Here is a 17890-nt window from a genome sequence, read left to right as displayed (position 1 = left end):
TCAGTATGCCTACAATAAAAAAACCTCACGCTCAGAATATTAACATTAACAATGACACAAGGCTTGAAGCGTGTACATCTGATTGACATTCAAGTTACATTTCATAGATGCCTCTTGAAGTCAGAATACAAATCTAATGCAGCTTTTAACATTCAGCGGCTGAACTGACATTACAGCTTAAATTGGTGAAAATTGAAACGGAACTCTTCCTCGCTACCCTGAAAAGCACAAGCGGCAGAATATGACTAATCCGTTATCCGAGAGGCTTTCAGAGCTTTAAGGATATGATCAGAAATACTACTAGCTTTTTCAGATAGAGTATGCTTCTTGATGGATAAAAATGGAAATATGTAATCACTAGTAATAGTGGCTCCCACAAATAATTATAAAAAACATCATCATTTAATTGTTTACTTAATTAACTGTATTCATTATATGACTTTCAGAACAGAAATTCAGAAGTCTTTCTGTGCATTTGTTTTTTAAATAATAACTTTAAAAGGAATTTTTCATTCAAAGTTTTTCAGTTTACATATTTTTTTTCATAAGCATTTTACATTGAAACTGCAGTTCTTGGTTATTCATTAAATGTTTGTAACAGCTGCCAGCATTGTGGTAAATAATAATAATAATAATAATAATAATAATAATAATAATAAACCTTCAGCATGCACTGAGGCAGTTTGCTGCAGAATGTGACATGACTGGGATGAGAATCAGCACCTCCAAGTCTGAGGCCATGGTGCTCCACCGGAAAAAGGTGGTTTGCTATTTCCAGGTTGGAGGAAAGTCCTTACCCCAGAGGGAAAAGCTCAAGTATCTTGGAGTTTTGTTCAGGAGTGAGGGAAGGATGAAAGGTGAGATTGACTGGCAGATTGGTGCAGCGGCAGTAATGCGGTTGATGTATCAGTTTGTCGTGGTGAAGAAGGAGCTGAGTCGAAAGGCAAAGCTTTCGATTTACCAGTCCATCTACGTTCCTACTCTCACCTATGGTCATGAGCTTTGGGTCATGACCGAAAGGACAAGATCTTGGATACAAGCAGCTGAAATGAGTTTCCTTCGCATGGTGGCAGGGTGCATCCTAATAGATAGGGTGAGGAGCTCTGATACACGGGAGGAGCTCGGAGTAGAGCAGCTGTTCCTCCACATTGAGTGAAGTCAGCTGAGGTGGCTCAGGAATCTGTTTCGGATGCCTCCTAGACGCCTACCTAGGGAGGTGTTCCAGGCATGTCCCATCGGGAGGAGGCCTCGGGGAAGACCTAGGACATGCTGGAGGAATTACATATCTAGGCTGGCCTGGGAATGCCTCTGGATCCCCTGGAGAAGCTGGAATAACTGTCTGAGGAGAGGGAAGTCTGGGGTTCTCTCCTAAGACTGCTGCCCCTGCGACCCGGCCCTGGATAAGCGGGCGAAAGTCAGAGCTTAGTCCCTTTATTCATCAGGGGTCGCCACAGCGGAATGAACCGCCAACTTATCCAGCATATGTTCTACGCAGTGGAAGCCCTTCCAGTCGCAACTCAATAAAGGGAACAACTTATTTAAGCAACTTATATAAACAAACTCTCATACACCACGGCCAATTTAGCTTATTCAATTCACTTATAGTGCATTTGGACTGTGGGGAAATCAGAAAACCTGGAGGAAACCCATGCAAACATGAGAAGAACATGCAAACTCCGCACAAAAATGCCAACTGGCCCAACTGGGACTCGAACCAGCGACTTTCTTGCTGTGAGGCGATAGTGCTAACCACTGAGCCAACTGTGCCGCCCTAAAACCCAAACTAAACTAAGTAAACTAAAAGGGAATTTATCAGCTAGTATTTCCCCACACTTTTTATTTTGACAGATAATCAGGACGTTTTTTGCTATTTCTGCGGTGAATTTTGGTAAAAATTCTGCGGAATTATTTTGGGAGTATCCAGCGGAAAATCATAACTAAAACCTTAATATATTAAATAAAAAGTAAAAAAAAATAACTGAATAAAAACTGAATAAATTCAGATTTACACATTTACTCGAGTAAACAAACAGAATTAATGATGGACTAAAAATCTGCAGAAATCTGCGGAATTCTGCGGAAAATCTGCAGAATTCTGCGCGCGCAGATACAATAATAATAATATCAATAATATCAAAATAATATCAATAATAATGTTATTTCATATTATTTTTGACACAATAACTGTGGATTAATATGCTTATATCGTGACAGCCCTAATAAAAAAGCTTTTGATAATTTTTTTTGATCAATGATTTTGTGATGCAAGTTAAATTCCTAATAGAAAGGATAACCTCTAGAAAAGCACCCACTGAAGACTGTTTTCTACTTTTTTTTGTTAAATGTCATCATTTGGCCTGCTACAGGTCTGTGTTTCTCACTACACAGGAGTTATTTGATGATCTGTGTCTATCTGACATGAGTGGAGCTTTCCAACAGTCCTCTGAACTGTGAGTCACAACCCTCTTGAGGAGAAAAACTTCCAGTTGCCTCATAAAGGTTTGACGAGACATGTTTTTATGAACCTCTAAACAACAAAGTTACTCTTTCTTTTTCCCCCAAGTGTCAGATTTTCGAGTGTCTAACCTGGTGCTTCGTTTTTCTTCTCGCGGTACACGCTGGAGGTGAAGGCGTAGCGGAGGGCGATGGAGGCGAAGAACATTTCGATGCAGATGATGAAGTTCTGCCAGCCGGCTGCTACTGTTCCAGCACCAACCTCATGACCATCAATGAACTGAGCTTCTGGGATCACACCACAGCGTTCCAGAATAGCCAAAACCATGCCTGATGAAAGACACACAAAAGAAATGTTTTCAAATGGCCCATGACTCCAATTTACCAGACAATTTGCAATTTAAAAAATACTTTTGCCCAATTTCTATATGAGTGTGGTGAAGTTATGGATAGATGGAGTTTTTTTAAATAACTTTTAAAGAAAAAAGTTAAATATTACATTTATTTTAATGTAATCTTTGTTAGGCCATTTTAACAGTTATGAATAAATGGCATATAGTTTCATTTACAAATTGTAGAACATTTTTGTTGCTATCTTATAGACTCCCGTTAGGCATGTGTCTAGATGCTAGATGATCATTTAAAATGATAAAACTCACTTAAAACATACTTAAAACTTAAAATTCATGCAAAACATATTAAACGCATGTTGACAACATGCTAACTTCACACTGGAAATATGTGAACTATGCTAGCAACATGTTAAACATGGTAACAATGAGCTAAACTAGGTAACAACATGCTAAATATTGCTCTTTTTTCTTTCTTTGAAAGCTGTATCAGACAAAGGATGATCTTTAGTAACTATGCTAGCTGCGACATGTTGAACATGGTAACAATGTGATAAATGAGGTAGCAACAATGTAAATCTTTCTCCTTTCTTTCTTTTTTTGAAAGCTGTATCAGACAAGGGATAATCTTTCTATGTTAACTATACTAGCAGAAACCATTTAAACATGATAATGATGTGCTAAGCTAGGTATCAACATGCTTAACCTTTCTCTTTTTTTCTTTCTTTCTTTGAAAGCTATATCAGATTAAGGATAATATAATTATATGTTTACTATGCTAGCAACCTGTTAAACATGATAACAATGTGCTAAGCTAGGTAACAGCATGCTAAATCTTTCTCTTTTTTCTTTCTTTCTTTGAAAGGTGTATCAGACTAAAGATAATCTTTAAATGTTAACTATGCTAGCAACCTGTTTAACATAACAATGTGCTAAGCTAGGTAACAAATTGCTAAGTTTTTTTCTTTTTCCCTTCTTTGAAAGCTGCATCAGACAAATGATAATCTATGTATGCTAACTATGCTGTCTGTCTGTCTGTCTTTAAAAGCTGTATCAGACAAAGCCTAACTGAAAAAAAAAACTGTTTAAACCAGCCTAAGCTAGTTAGCTGGTTTTAGCTGGTCGATCAGCCTGGTTTTAGATGGGTTTTGGCCATTTCCAGGCTGGTTTCCAGCCATTTCCAGCCTGGTCTTAGCTGGTCAGGCTCGGAGATGACCAGCTAAAACCAACTTGACCAGCCTAGCCAGACTGAAAGCCCAGCCAAAACCAGCTATGTCCAGTTTAATGTCCTGGTTTTAGCTGGTCATTTTTCAGCCTGACCAGCTAAGACCAGCCTGGAAATGACCAAAATCCCTCTAAAACTAGACTGGTCAACCAGCTAAAACCAGCCAACCAACCTAGGCTGGTTTAAGTTTTTTTATTTTAGCAGGGAGGATAATCTTTGCATATTAACTATGCTAGTAACATAGTAAACATGATAGCAATGTGTTAAACTTGGTAGCAACATGCTAAATCTTTCTTTATTTCTTTATAGGATGCATTATACATCAAGGCTAATCTTTCTAGTTTTTAATTTAGCTTTATAGTTACATGTTAACACAATTGAATACACATGCTCTCTCCGGTTTAGTCTTAGTTAACAATAATAATCCTGCAATAAAGACTAAGCAATAAGCTGGAATAAACATTATTATTATTAATATCATTATTAATAAACAATAAACATAGTCAAACAATATTCCGCTTGGACAGAAGTGTCAAGTAACAACAATGCCAAGTAATACGAAGCAAACTTCAGTTACCAACCTTGCCAAAACGAGAGGAAGATGACTGATTTGATGGTGAGGAACTTGAGCACAGGCTCAAAAGGTCTCAGAAGGTCACTGGTGGCGAAGTAGAAGAGAAAGAGGGCATAGAGAGCCAAACTGACAGAGAAGTTGTAGATGATGGTGATGTACAGGTAACCTCCTGTTACACTATATAAGGAAAAACAAAACGTCAGAAAAGTGAAACGCTTGATTTAAACAGCCAGATGTTAGGTAACTATGAGGGTGTTAATATGAGAATTAATGACAAGGCGGCTCACTTAAAATCTCCATCGTGATATTTGCCAAACGCCTGCAGAAGGATGGTGATGACAGCCATGATGGGTTTGACGACGCAGAACTGAAGTGTGGCCTAGATGACGATGACATTAGTAACAGATGAGTAACGGCAATGGTTTGACTTTTACTCCTCTTCTATTTAGTCAGCAAGAGCATCTCATATAGTCTGAGTGATAGAAAACTTCTAGTCCCCATCGCTTTTTCAAAGGCATGGTAATGCCGAATGCTTATTTTTGACAGGAGGTGCTTATTTCTTACATAATCAACACAACGCTCGACATGACTGACAAATCCACTCATTGAGAATGACACAAAGGAGAATTTCTCCCCAATATCTCTACAGGCAAATCAGAATCGACCACTTGAACCATCAACGTGGAACACAAGTTTTAAGTCGAAGCTGTCTGCGTGAAAAAGCCGTCTCCGAAATAATCAAAGCACACGCTCTGGTGTTTCGCAAGGTGGTGACGCTTTGAAAAATCCGTAAGGTCAGACAGATTTATGAGTTTTGAAATTCCACTTCCTATTAAAACAGAAAGTTGAATTCACATTCTTTTCAGTGTTTTTTAGGGACAGGGCTCTCAAATCCAATTTCCATCAGTATTATTTTCAAAGCGTGAGTTTCTCAGCTGTCACACAGACAACATCAGGCTGGCGGCTGTAGCTATTTTTTGTGTTTATTATCAAGCTACCTGCACCTGCTTCCTACTGTTTTTAATCCTACTTTAACCACTGAAGCTCCTCCGGAAAGACAATGGTGCACAGATAACAGCTGCCACTTCATGACAATTCAGGTAGAAAAGGTAGATAAAAGGCTGAGGAGGATAAGTCACAGGAATTCAGACCCACTTATTAATATATTCATGCTATTTAGACAAAAACGCTGTCCTCCTCATACAATTTCATAGCAAAACTTGGATTTGAGACACTAAGTGGAGTCCTAAAAAACACTGAAAAGTCTACATGTTTAAAACAAATAAATGTAAAATCTGGGATTGATGTTAAAGTCTCCATGAAATCACAATAAATCTTTTTAGATGCTAGTATTAGTTTGCTAGTTTTATAAGTAGCTAGTGTGCTCCAAAGCGATGACAATATTTGCATTAAAAAGACTTAAACATTGAACGCTTGTGGTTTGTTAGTCATGCTTAAATGAATCAACAATTTTTGACATCAACTCACTTCAGTTCCTTATCAAATCTTCTGACCAATCAAAAGCTCTCTAGGATCTTACATGCTCCGCCCCCTTCAAGACACTATAGTTACAGTATGTCACAAAAGTGAGTACACCCCTCACATTTCTGCAAATATTTATTTATATCTTTTCATAGGAGAACACTGCAGAAATGACTCTATCACAATGAAAAGTAGTCAGTGTAAAGTTTGTAAAGCAGTGTAAATTTATTGTCCCCTCAAAATAATTAAAATACAGCCAATAATAGCTAAACCCTTGGCAACAAAAGTGAGTACACCCCTAAGTAAAAATGTAAAATGTCTGTATTTTGTGTGGCGACCATCATTTTTCAGCACAGCTTTAATTCTCTTGGGCATGGAGTTGACCAGAGGTTGCCACTAGAATCTTTTTCCACTCATCCATCACAACATCAAGGAGGTGGTTGACATTTGACACCTTGTGCTCCTTAACCTTCTTTTTCTGCCCCAGAGGTGTTTTATGGGGTTTAGTTCAAGAGGCAAGCTTGGCCAGTCCATCACCTTTACCCCTCAGCCTCTTCAGCACTGCTCTGCTTCCCAGTTTCCTGAGATAGGGGATCATGTTCTTCTTCAGTATGTCACAGTACATGTTAGTTAGTAATTTCTTTCAATGACATTTAGCTCCCCAACGCCAGCAGCACTCATGCAGCCCCAGATTATTACACTCACACCGCCATGTTTGATGGTAGGCAAGATGCACTTGTCTTTGTACTCCTCACTTGGTTGCCGCCACACACGCTTGAGACCATCTGAACCAAATAGGTGTATCTTGGTCTCATCAGACCACAGGACATGGTTCCAGTAATCCTGGTCCTTACTTGCGAGCTTTCTTGTGCATCATCTTTAGAAGAGGCTTTCTTTTAGGACAACAACAATGCATATGGTCTGAGCACTGACACGCTGACCCCCCATTGCTTCAATTTCTGCAGCAATGCTGGAAGCACTCATCCGTCTGTTTTTCAAAGACAATCTTTGGATGTGACGCTGAGAACATGCACTCAGCTTCTTTGGCCGACCATGGTGAGGTCTGATCTGAGAAGAACCTGTCCTCTTAAAGCACTGAATGGCCTTGGCCACTATGCTGTAGCACAGTTTCAGAGTGTTGGCTTCTTATAGCATAGGCCATCTTTATGTAAAGCAACAATTGTTTTTTTTCAGGTCTTCTGAGAGTTGTTTGCCATGATGTGCCATGTTGAACCTTCAGTGGCCAGATTGAGAGAGTGGAGAAGCTTTTATACCAAATTTAACTCACCTGCTATCTGTGGATACCCGAGACAGTGTAACACTAATGAGTCACATGACACATGGGAAGGAAAATGACTAATTGTTCTCAATTTGTACATTTTTGCTTAGGGGTGCATTTACTTTTGTTACCAAGGGTTCAGATATTATGTGTTAATGTGTTTCTAAATACTGATTTATTTTATCTTTGCCATGATGAAAGTAAATAATATTTGACTAGATATTTTTGAAGACACTTCTAAACACAGTGTCATTTAAAGGCTTAACTAGGTTAATTAGGTTAACTATGCAGGATATGGTAATTAGGCAAGTCACAAAAAATATATAGCTTAAAGGGGCTAGTAATTAACCTTAAAAAGTTTATTAAAAAATTAAAAAACAGCCTTTATTCTAGCCGAAATAAAACAAATAAGACTTTCTACAGAAGACATAATATTATCAGACATACTGCGAAAATTTCCATGCTCTGTTCAACATCAATTGGAAAATATTTAAAAAAAGAAAATCAAAGGGTTTAATAATTCTGATTTCCACTGTATATTTTTGAGCAACTGTCCCCTCGATTATCACAAAAGCCCTCTCTGTTTTGTTGTATGTGATCAAATACTTAAGCTGTGTCAAAAGTATTTTTGATATCTGTATAATGCCTCCAGAGTCAGCACTTGATTGGACAGAGGCAATAAGTCAACAGCCTTAGTTTCAGACAGACAGTGACATTATGTCATAAATGAGAATGAGTATAATTTTATAACATTTGGTATAAAAGTTGATTGATAATCAGATAATGTACTGATGAATACAAGGTTATGAAGCCTGTCTCTGTGAGAGTTCTCATTTTATGTCATATGATATATCTTAACACAACCAAGACAATTAAAAATCTAACAAACCTTTCTTTTATATATTTAAAAGTATCATTGACTCTCCTAAAACATTTTCATATTTTGTGTAGTGCTTTATTTGTTTAACATTTGTAAACTAAAACTGGTTTAAAATCAGTTCATAACATTATTAATGCAACTGTACACTGCAAAAAATGCTTTTCTTTTTGTTTCCAGTCCAAATATCTAAAAACCATGAAGCGTTTTCTATACAAATAAAAATATTGTTTTGTTTTCAGAAATAAGGCAAAAATAAGTGGATTTTCCCTTAAAACAGGCAAAATAATAAGCAAATAAGCAAAATACTAATTTTTGCTTTGAAATAAGATTATTTTGCTTACTCCATTGGCAGATATTTTAAGAAAAGAAAAAAAAACTAACTTAATTTTAACATGTTTCTGAAAACAAGAAAATATGTTGTACTTGTCTAGAAAATGCTTCTTTATTAAAGAATTTTTAGATATTTGGACTAGAAATGACAAAAAAAAAAAAAAAAAAAACAACAAGGAACAGCATAAAATTGCCTTAATAACGTTATGAACTTAGTGTTAACCATTTTCTGCAGTGACATTTTGCACTGTAAATTAATTCATGTAAATTATATGTAAATTAATGCATGTAAATGATAAATTACTCCATGTAAATGAAGCAAATCATGTTGATAAATTAATTAAATAAATCATGGTTCATTTGAGTTCATTATAGTGTAAATACATCTAATTGTCACCTCTGATGCTTCCATTTCTTGGAAGAATTGATTAAGAATATGAAATAAAAATGATTCATTTATTTTTAATAACATTAAGAAAACAATAGTCATTTATGTGGATGTAAAAAACATGGGAACAAACCTGCTTGCAGAATCTCAGGAAGCCAATAGAGTAGCTCATCCCTACCAAACAGCATGTGCCATACAGGCAACTAGACCTGTTGGAGACAAATGAAGAAGGACATTTGATATTGCGGTTTGTTGACTGGATCTCTTAGGGGAGAAATCTGAAACAGTGAATCAAAATCTCTGTCCAGGTGAAAGTTCACTTCAAGAATAACCACATTTTCTGTATGTGAATGCATCTTTCCATGTACACATTTGAGTTATTCCAGTCACATAATCATAATGACATTAAAACATCAAAAAATATATATATATATCATATAATATTTAAAACCCCAATAATCATGTCTACAAACCATATTGTGCATCCTTATCATGCTTTTAAAACGCTATATAAAAATAGCAATTATTTATATATAAAAAATAAACAGGCACACTCACTGAATGGGCTTTCCTCTTATTTCGGACATGATGGCACTTTCTCCTCCAAGGTACTCAAAAGACAGACTCAAGAAGTTGTATATCACAAATGCTAGAAGAATAAAAAGGAAAAATCTAATTTAGATGACAGGCAAACTATTTGCTGAGCTTGCAGTGAGTTTTAAATAAGCAGGCTGAACACGTTTGACATGAAAGAATATCTTTTTCACTTTGTGTGACAAAACAAGATTGCGGAATTCCAGGAAATCCTTCTTAACCTGAGAAGTTTATTTAAAGACAGATTAGATGGTTCGATCTTATTGTCTCTTGTCTGACTTAGAGCGTTTATACGAGAAATAACACAAGTTATGGCAAAGTTTCTGGACTTCTGGAGCTTTCGGTTAGAATTTTTTTTAATACTTTTGTAGTTGAATTAACAATTGGATCTTTAAATTTTGTTTGTTCATTTTGAGATTTTGTTTGCATCCACACATGGATAAGAATTGTTTCTTGAACAATACATAAACATATTGCATATTGTGCTATAAAAATATTGGCTTGTTTTAATTTGTGTTAAACACAGACAAACATAACAACTGGGTTAAAATGTCATAATTTTGGGCAAATATGAGCAGACATTAGGCTAAAGGTAACAATCAGAGTTGAATACATAGAACCCAAACTTTGGGTAAACATTTTATTCTAAATTAATTTAACCCAGTGGGTTCATATTAAACTCAAATTTGGGCTGAAATAACCAGTGTAAATTTACAGCTTTGTTTTTAACTGTATTTTTGGTCAAATAACTGCAGCCTTTTGAACTGAAGTATAACCGAGAACACAACAGATTGAACTTCAAAACTGTGACTGATGTGTACACGGTTACAATGATAGTTTAAATCAGTGGTCACAAGCTTGTTCCTGGAGGGCCAGTGTGCTGTAAAGTTGTAGCTCCAACCTAGAGTTGGGCCGATGGCTGATAGATATCACGATGCTGAGCCGGCATTGCGATCCTCCACATGCTCCCGTTGCAGCAGCAACCCGCCCCGTTTACACTAGTTGTAAAATGGCCTTTTAGAATGAAAATGATCCACGTCCACACTGGCATTTCACCTGGCATTTATGAACGGCTCTCTGTCCACACTATACCACTCAAAACACACATCACGTGACCACACACACACACTCTCTGTCATGCACTCTAGCATTTGCATAGAAGTCTGAGCTCCAGGCAGTCAGCGGGCGCTTTGAGCACAAAACCCCAGAGAGCAGTGCACGCCAGACAGTTTATCAAGGATGTACCACTGGATCGAGTCCCACTATAGTTTCTATAAACGTGAAATTTAATTAATGTTGTCTCTATCTTACGACCCTTCTGTCTTTTGAATCTTTTAAGTAATGCGTTACAGCGCCAGTACAATGCTTCAATCTTTCACTTTCACGCTTGTACTCTTAGTAATTATAGCAAAAACCTCAGATACTGTTGATTGGTTGCTGTTGATTGGGCACCTTTTTTTTACCAACCAAGATTGTCGATGCCATTATAATGACACAAATCACTCAGAGCCTATTCATGCCAGAGTCCTGCAAAAAAGTGATAGACAGGTGGTAATTTGGTTGTAACTTAACTTATTTATGATTTGGTTATGGGTAAAACATAGACCATGCGGGTCAGGAAATGGAAACTGTAGGCTACAAATAATTACTTCGTTATGAATTCCTTAGTTATTCATTAATGATTAATTCACCGCCACCTACGACGTATGATGCCAAATTGGTCGACATCGTCCAGCCCTAATCAAACACACTTGAACAAGCTAATCAAAATCTTAATAGACAAAACCAGTGCATGAGGAAGGAGACCAGAGACCTTTTGTTTGAATGGAAGTCAATAGAGGAGAGGTGTCACAACATTAAATAAACAGCTTTTGTAATAGCTTGTCATTTAATCAATCTAAAGCCTGGAAGCTGATCTTCAACATGTTTAACACTATACGACACATTCATGTTCAATCAAATGTATATAATAAAAAAGTATTTTTTAAGAGAAGGCAGGGTAAAGCTGCATCAGCAATGTGAGCGCTGTTAATGCTGTTACATGATTAGCGGAGGTGTCGTGTGGATTCAATGTTAGCCGTAACACTATTTTCAATAGCGAGTAATACACATATTTTCATCTCGACACAGTTTCGAAAATCTCTGGTATTAGGTATACTTAAAACTTCCAAGCAGATGTTTTGAGACAAGTTAGCGCTAAACTCTGCAGGGACAACGGCACTCCAGGACCAAGATATGTGACCCCAGGTTTAAACAAAACAGCACCAACACTATTATTTTCCCAGGTAACTCAAACACCGCCGGGAAAAGAGTGTTTCAAATCTTGATTGTCTAGGGATAGAGGATTAAGCCTGAAAAGATAATAACAGAGACAACTGGCCATCCTCCATTCTAGCACTAACAAGACAAACAGGTTTGTTCAGTTGCAATGTATCAGTTTCCCCGTCTATGAAACTTGCCACCCCCCAACGTCTACAAATCAAGCTCTCCTATCCTTACTATTCCAAACAACAGACACGTCATTCCGCCCGCTGTACTATTTGGCCTGAATAATGCTACGCCTGGGGGACAGGAGTAGATGTAAGGGCAGAGAGGAGCTCAGATTTACTGTACCTTCATAGCAGTCACGAACAGAGTCGAAATACACATAATACTGGTCATTAGTGATGAACAGCAGGCTGAGCCATGAGTCGAAGGCATAGATGGGGACGATAAAGAGGATGCGGATGATGTAGCGCTGCTCGTTTGGCACCGTGTACGACCTCAGGTGCAAGTAGATCTAGAAAGACATAAATGTGATAAAAAAAGCAACATAAATGCCAAGTATGGCAAGAAAACAAGTGTGTATTATCAGTGTATCATCAAGGTAGGAGGAAAAGGGAGTTGGGCAAACAGGAATATTTTAAGTGTTAGTTGCAGTGGTGTTGAAAAATAGTAATTATTAGTTAACTTTAAGAGTTTAGAGCAGACTAGCATGAGAAAAAAAAGGCAAGCAGAAGAAATAAAACAAACAATGGAACAAATAAAACTAAACTAACTAGGGAAGCAGGCTATGTCGAAAAATGATGGTTATTGTGATATACATTTATTATTGATTATCTGCATAGCAGAGAGGGGAGATAATTCCTATTTCATTTTGTGTGTCAACATGTTTGTGTTGCATGCATAGGTTGTTTATTCCAATTTAATCAATCAGTTGGGGGCTAGACTGAGCCCAAAGGTGAACCTATATTGCTTTAGAGAAGATAGCTGAAAGAAAAAATGATAATAATGAAATAAATGAATAAATAAATAAATGCACTAATGACTGGAGTAAAGACATGGAAGGAAAATGACAACAACAGTAAATAAGAATGAGAATATCTGCAAAATTTTCAGACTTTTCAGTTTTATAAAGTATAAATGTTTGCAGTTTGCTCCTTAACATAGCCTGAAAAAGATTTTATATTTGTTTATTTTGGTATAAACACAAATAAACGATTTTTAAAATGCTAATAAATCGATTTTTTTTTCTGTAGGGAATGTTATAAATATATGGTTATCGCAATACTCCAACACGATGATCGCACAATACATATTTTGCCAGTATCATGCAGCCCATCATTCTTCCAATTATATTCTTTAGTGTCAAGCATAAAGAAACTCCTAAATGGGGAGTGCATCTTCATATCTGGGTGAACTATCCCTCAAACTATCCCTACAAAAGTGGTAACTTTTGGTCTTCAAGATCCAGTCCTGCAGACTTTAACTTCTACCGGACAAAACAACCTGAACACTATAAAGAAGTGTGTCCTTATTCAAAGGCTGCATCCTAGTAAAATCCATATTTGATGACTGATTTGGTCACTGTTATCTGACAAAGGTGGTCCAATTTCAAAAGCAAGAATTAAAAAAAAAAAAGATTACATTTTAAAACAAGTACAGTATACTGTAGGCTGCAAATGGACTTAAACACTTTAAAATAATTCAGAGCTTCACATGTCTTTCTAAGATGCAATTTGTTGCAATTTTTGCTATTTGTTACATACATAACTGAATTTAATTAAATATATTGAGACAGGTTTTGAACTTCTTGTTTAGAAATTACAGTACAGAAAAATGACTGCTATTCTTTCATGGCAGCGGTCACTTCGAGAATGTTTCTTTTTTAGAACATCAAAGCCTGTACCAAACCTGTTTGTGCTTCACTCTTCTGTTGAACACAAACTCAAGAATGTTTTTATTTTATTGAATTATTGTATTTTTGTTCCAACTATAGATGTCAGTGGCTGCTTTTTCCAATATCCTTCAGAATATCTTGTTTTGTGTTCAACAGAAGAAAATCCTAAAAAAAAGTTAGAACCACTTGAGTGAGAGGAAATTTTCATTTTTGGCTGAAGCTTCCCTTTAAAATAGCAGTCAAATTGACTCATGAACATGGAAATCATTACAAAATGTGATCGGAAATCGTGCCTGATCATGTGTTTCAGACTCGATCGGAATCGGACGATACCTCCCGAACAGGACTCGAATACACACACACACACACACACACACACACACACACACACACACACACACACACACACACACACACACACACACACACACACACACACACACACACACACACACACACACACACACACACACACACACACACACACACACACACACACACACACACACACACACACACACACACACACACACACACACACACACACACACACACACACACACACACACACACACACACACACACACACACACACACACACACACACACACACACACACACACACACACACACACACACACACACACACACACACACACACACACACACACACACACACACACACACACACACACACACACACACACACACACACACACACACACACACACATATATGTGCATCTATATATAGATTTTCTCAATATTTTTTAACACATCTATAGTTATGCGGTAGCACAGAGTTAGACCTATTTTTTGACTTTGAAACAACAACGTATGCGAATGACATCACTTTGTTGCAGAGATGTTATTGGTTAAATGCCAGCAAAGTAGAACACGGAAGCAGCTTGATGTGGAAAGCGAGAGTATGTCTATGGTCTGGAGGAATTATAAAGTTGATGATGACAATTTTGCCGAAGCAAACCTTAAGACATGTAAACTTGATATGCTGTTTGTTTTCATATTAGATTTTTTAGATTTACTTTTGAACTTTAGTGCTAAAAGTGTGGAATTTCTGTTATTTATTACTTCAAGCCACCTCACAGAAGTGTTCTGTTTGTTAACAGAGTTGTTGAATGTTAAAATAATGCAAATTGAATAAGAACACCATGGATCTGTTTCTTCACTCTTCTTTATTCTTTTTTTATGTATATAAAAGTATCGGAATGGGTTTCGGTAGATACTCAAAATCAAATGACTCGGACTCAAGGACTCAAAAAAAAAAAAAGAAAACGGGATCTCTACAAAATGTACAATATGAATATATCCATTAATCAACCATTTTCCTTTTATGATTCCTGTGTGTTTTCCATGCATTTATTTACTCTTTTAATCTGATGAGATCTTGATCTCTGCTCCAACAACTTTTATATTGAAAAGTTTACCAAAGTAAATTTTGTGGGCATTTTAATAGTTTTAATCATTAACTGGCAGTACTTTTTCCTGTTACACACATACATTTTTACACATATTAAATATATTGCATTAAACTACAAATTTTGTTCAACTTCTCATTTAAAACAAAAATGATGGAGTCAAGACTAAGATCGCATAATTGGGGATAGGATGATAGGATGATGACCGTTATCAAGGTATACCACAATTTGGAAAAGTCAAGGTTTTAAAACCACCAAAATGTTCTGTTGTTTTTTTCTGTTCGGTAGATTATTTAAAATGTTTTTTTTATTTATTTATTTTTTTTTTTAGGACAACAGTATTTCCAGCAGAAAAGATATCCAAAGATGCTGTTTTAAATTGTAAAGTAATCAGTGCTTTTGAAACTACAGCAGAAGTCAATGATTCATTTGAATGAATTAGCCTGACATGTTCACTGCTCTAAAATATTTGAAATGTTCCTCAACATAATACATAGTGTTCAAAGGGGGGAAAAGTTTTAGTTTTTTACCCAGACATTTAAAAAGAGCCTATTTTAGAGCAGTAACCACAATACTGTAGTATTCCTATGCAAGGTTTTTTTTTTTTATTATTCGGTCAGAATCTTATACCAGCCCATGCATACCCATAATACAATTACACATGTGAATCCCAAGTAAACATTTGTATATTTATTGTATTTTATTTATTGTATAACAATTGTATATTTGTATATGTATATTTTTACAGAGTACATAATTACTTTGCACAGAATACAAAAGTCACACGTAGTTCGGCTATACAGATTTAAAGTCTAAATTTGACAAACACTGAATTATTTGAAGCCTATAAATGTCCTCAAAATCCCTTTGAACTTCACATTATTACTGATGGGGCTCAATATTCGCTGGGCTTTTTAAACTTTGGCACTCTCAATCATTTGAAATCAGATTATTTGAGGCCTTCATTCCACGGGTGCAGGCTTGATGTATTTGGGCTCTGGAAAAAGCGAGGGGAGTTGCTCTCTGAACTGATGTCCTCCATTTCACCTAGCCTGCAGGGGAAATAAGTTCATAGTCTCTCAGACTCCATAATCCACTGCTGACAGTGAGAGAGAGCTGCGCTCACAGTAATGGCTTTGGCCATTGACTGTCTGCTGGCTGTCGCAGAAACGCAGTCAAAGCTAATTACACCCTGTCTGAAGCAAAGAAAGGAACTGCCTGTGGAGCCTCAAAACAAGAGTCAGTGAATCACAAGGTGCAAAACCAACTTCAAGACTGTAACACTTATAAAATCTAGAGAACAGAGAAAGGGCCTACCCACGAGTGCTGCCGGCGCCTTGTCATTGCAACATTTCACTTAAGAAAGACTGGCCTAAAAGGTGCTCGTGTTCTAAATAGCTGGTCTTCAAAGACTCCTTTGATATCCTTGGGACTGATGGGAAAGTTATGCAGGCAAATCAGTGGCTTCAGAAGAGGGAACACAATCTCAATTCCTGCCTTTAGTAAGCAGAGCATAAGAGGCTCCGTCGGGAGAATCTTCTATAGCTGAGAAAAGGCAGTGAAATACTAAAACAATCCTGAGGGCTCCTTTAATCTCCTCAGGATTTACATGTGTTGCCTCACACAAACCTCCGCAGGCGATGGTTTGACTGCTTGGAAAGCCGCGGATGAGGTGGCGGTAGATGAGTCGTTCAGGGGGACCAAAAAACCAGACTGTTTTGACTTGATTATGACTTGAAGAGGAAAAGCACTACACAGGGACTCATTTCCAGGCTCTATATAGCATGTTTGGACGCTTCAAAACTGTCAGGTTCTCAGAGGTATTGGCTTTTGTATGGCACACAAGATGCTTTGGAGGCAATCAAATGCAAGTCCTCCGGGCACACTGCGGGCGCTGCAATTCAGAGCTGAAGAAATACCTTTCCTGACCTCTGCTCTCCATCACGACGTTCCCAGTGGTTCAATTACATAACAGATGCTTGAGAAACATATTCTATATTAAATTTCTTCATGGGTCATATAGGCTGCAATGGAGAGAGATTCAAACTATAGCAGCAAGAGCGGGGAAATTAGATTTCAGGCCTTCCTGAAACTGAACAATGTCTGCAAATATAATTGGTAATTCGACACACACAATATGGGTATATTCATACTGTGGCGCCACTTCACCTGACAATTACTTTTACACAAAACTCATCCACCACCAACTGATTTCATCTAGCTCTAGGCAACACGGCGAACTCATTCATATGCCGCAGAAATTGATATTCAGGTTTGATGTGCGCTTTTAGCTGTAATGAACGGAAAAATATAAAAGGACAAGGAAATATCCCAGCAAATTAGAAGAGCTCAGCATGTTTATATCTATGAACAAATGACAAGAAGACTTATTGAACGGTCTTATCTCTCTCTTTTACTGATACAGCTGGTGTAAAGGTTAGTGACTGATGGTCTTTCAACGAGCACAAAAGAACTTCCTCTATAAACAAAGGTTGGGTGCACAAATATTGCTCACGCTTTATTTTCTGCCTCAGACTAGAACAAATGCTAGCAGACGACCATGTGAACACATTTAGTCACTTTAATAGTACTATTTTCCACATTTACAATACATAATAAGGCTAAATGGCAAATGATGCTTTTCAAAATATCTTCTTTTGGGTTCAACAGAAGAGGGTAAATGATGATTTTTGGGTGAACTATGCCCTCAAAAGCATCGGCAAAGACTGATATGGTGCCT

General features: G+C 37.1%; 1 protein-coding gene across 1 annotated transcript in view; it reads right to left on the bottom strand.

Annotated features, from left to right (window-relative positions):
- The window catches only part of tmem184a (transmembrane protein 184a), a 37451-nt gene that overhangs the window by 11207 nt on the left and 8354 nt on the right, over positions 1-17890 (bottom strand). Inside the window, 6 exon segments of the mRNA NM_213520.1 lie at positions 2587-2784; positions 4611-4780; positions 4891-4982; positions 9096-9171; positions 9521-9611; positions 12170-12335. Of these exon segments, the coding sequence (NP_998685.2) occupies positions 2587-2784; positions 4611-4780; positions 4891-4982; positions 9096-9171; positions 9521-9611; positions 12170-12335 (793 nt within the window).

The sequence above is a fragment of the Danio rerio genome, chromosome 3 (assembly GCF_049306965.1).
Source record: "Danio rerio strain Tuebingen ecotype United States chromosome 3, GRCz12tu, whole genome shotgun sequence".
In the NCBI taxonomy this organism is placed as follows: Eukaryota; Metazoa; Chordata; class Actinopteri; order Cypriniformes; family Danionidae; genus Danio; species Danio rerio.
This window is presented reverse-complemented; position numbering and strand designations above follow the sequence as displayed.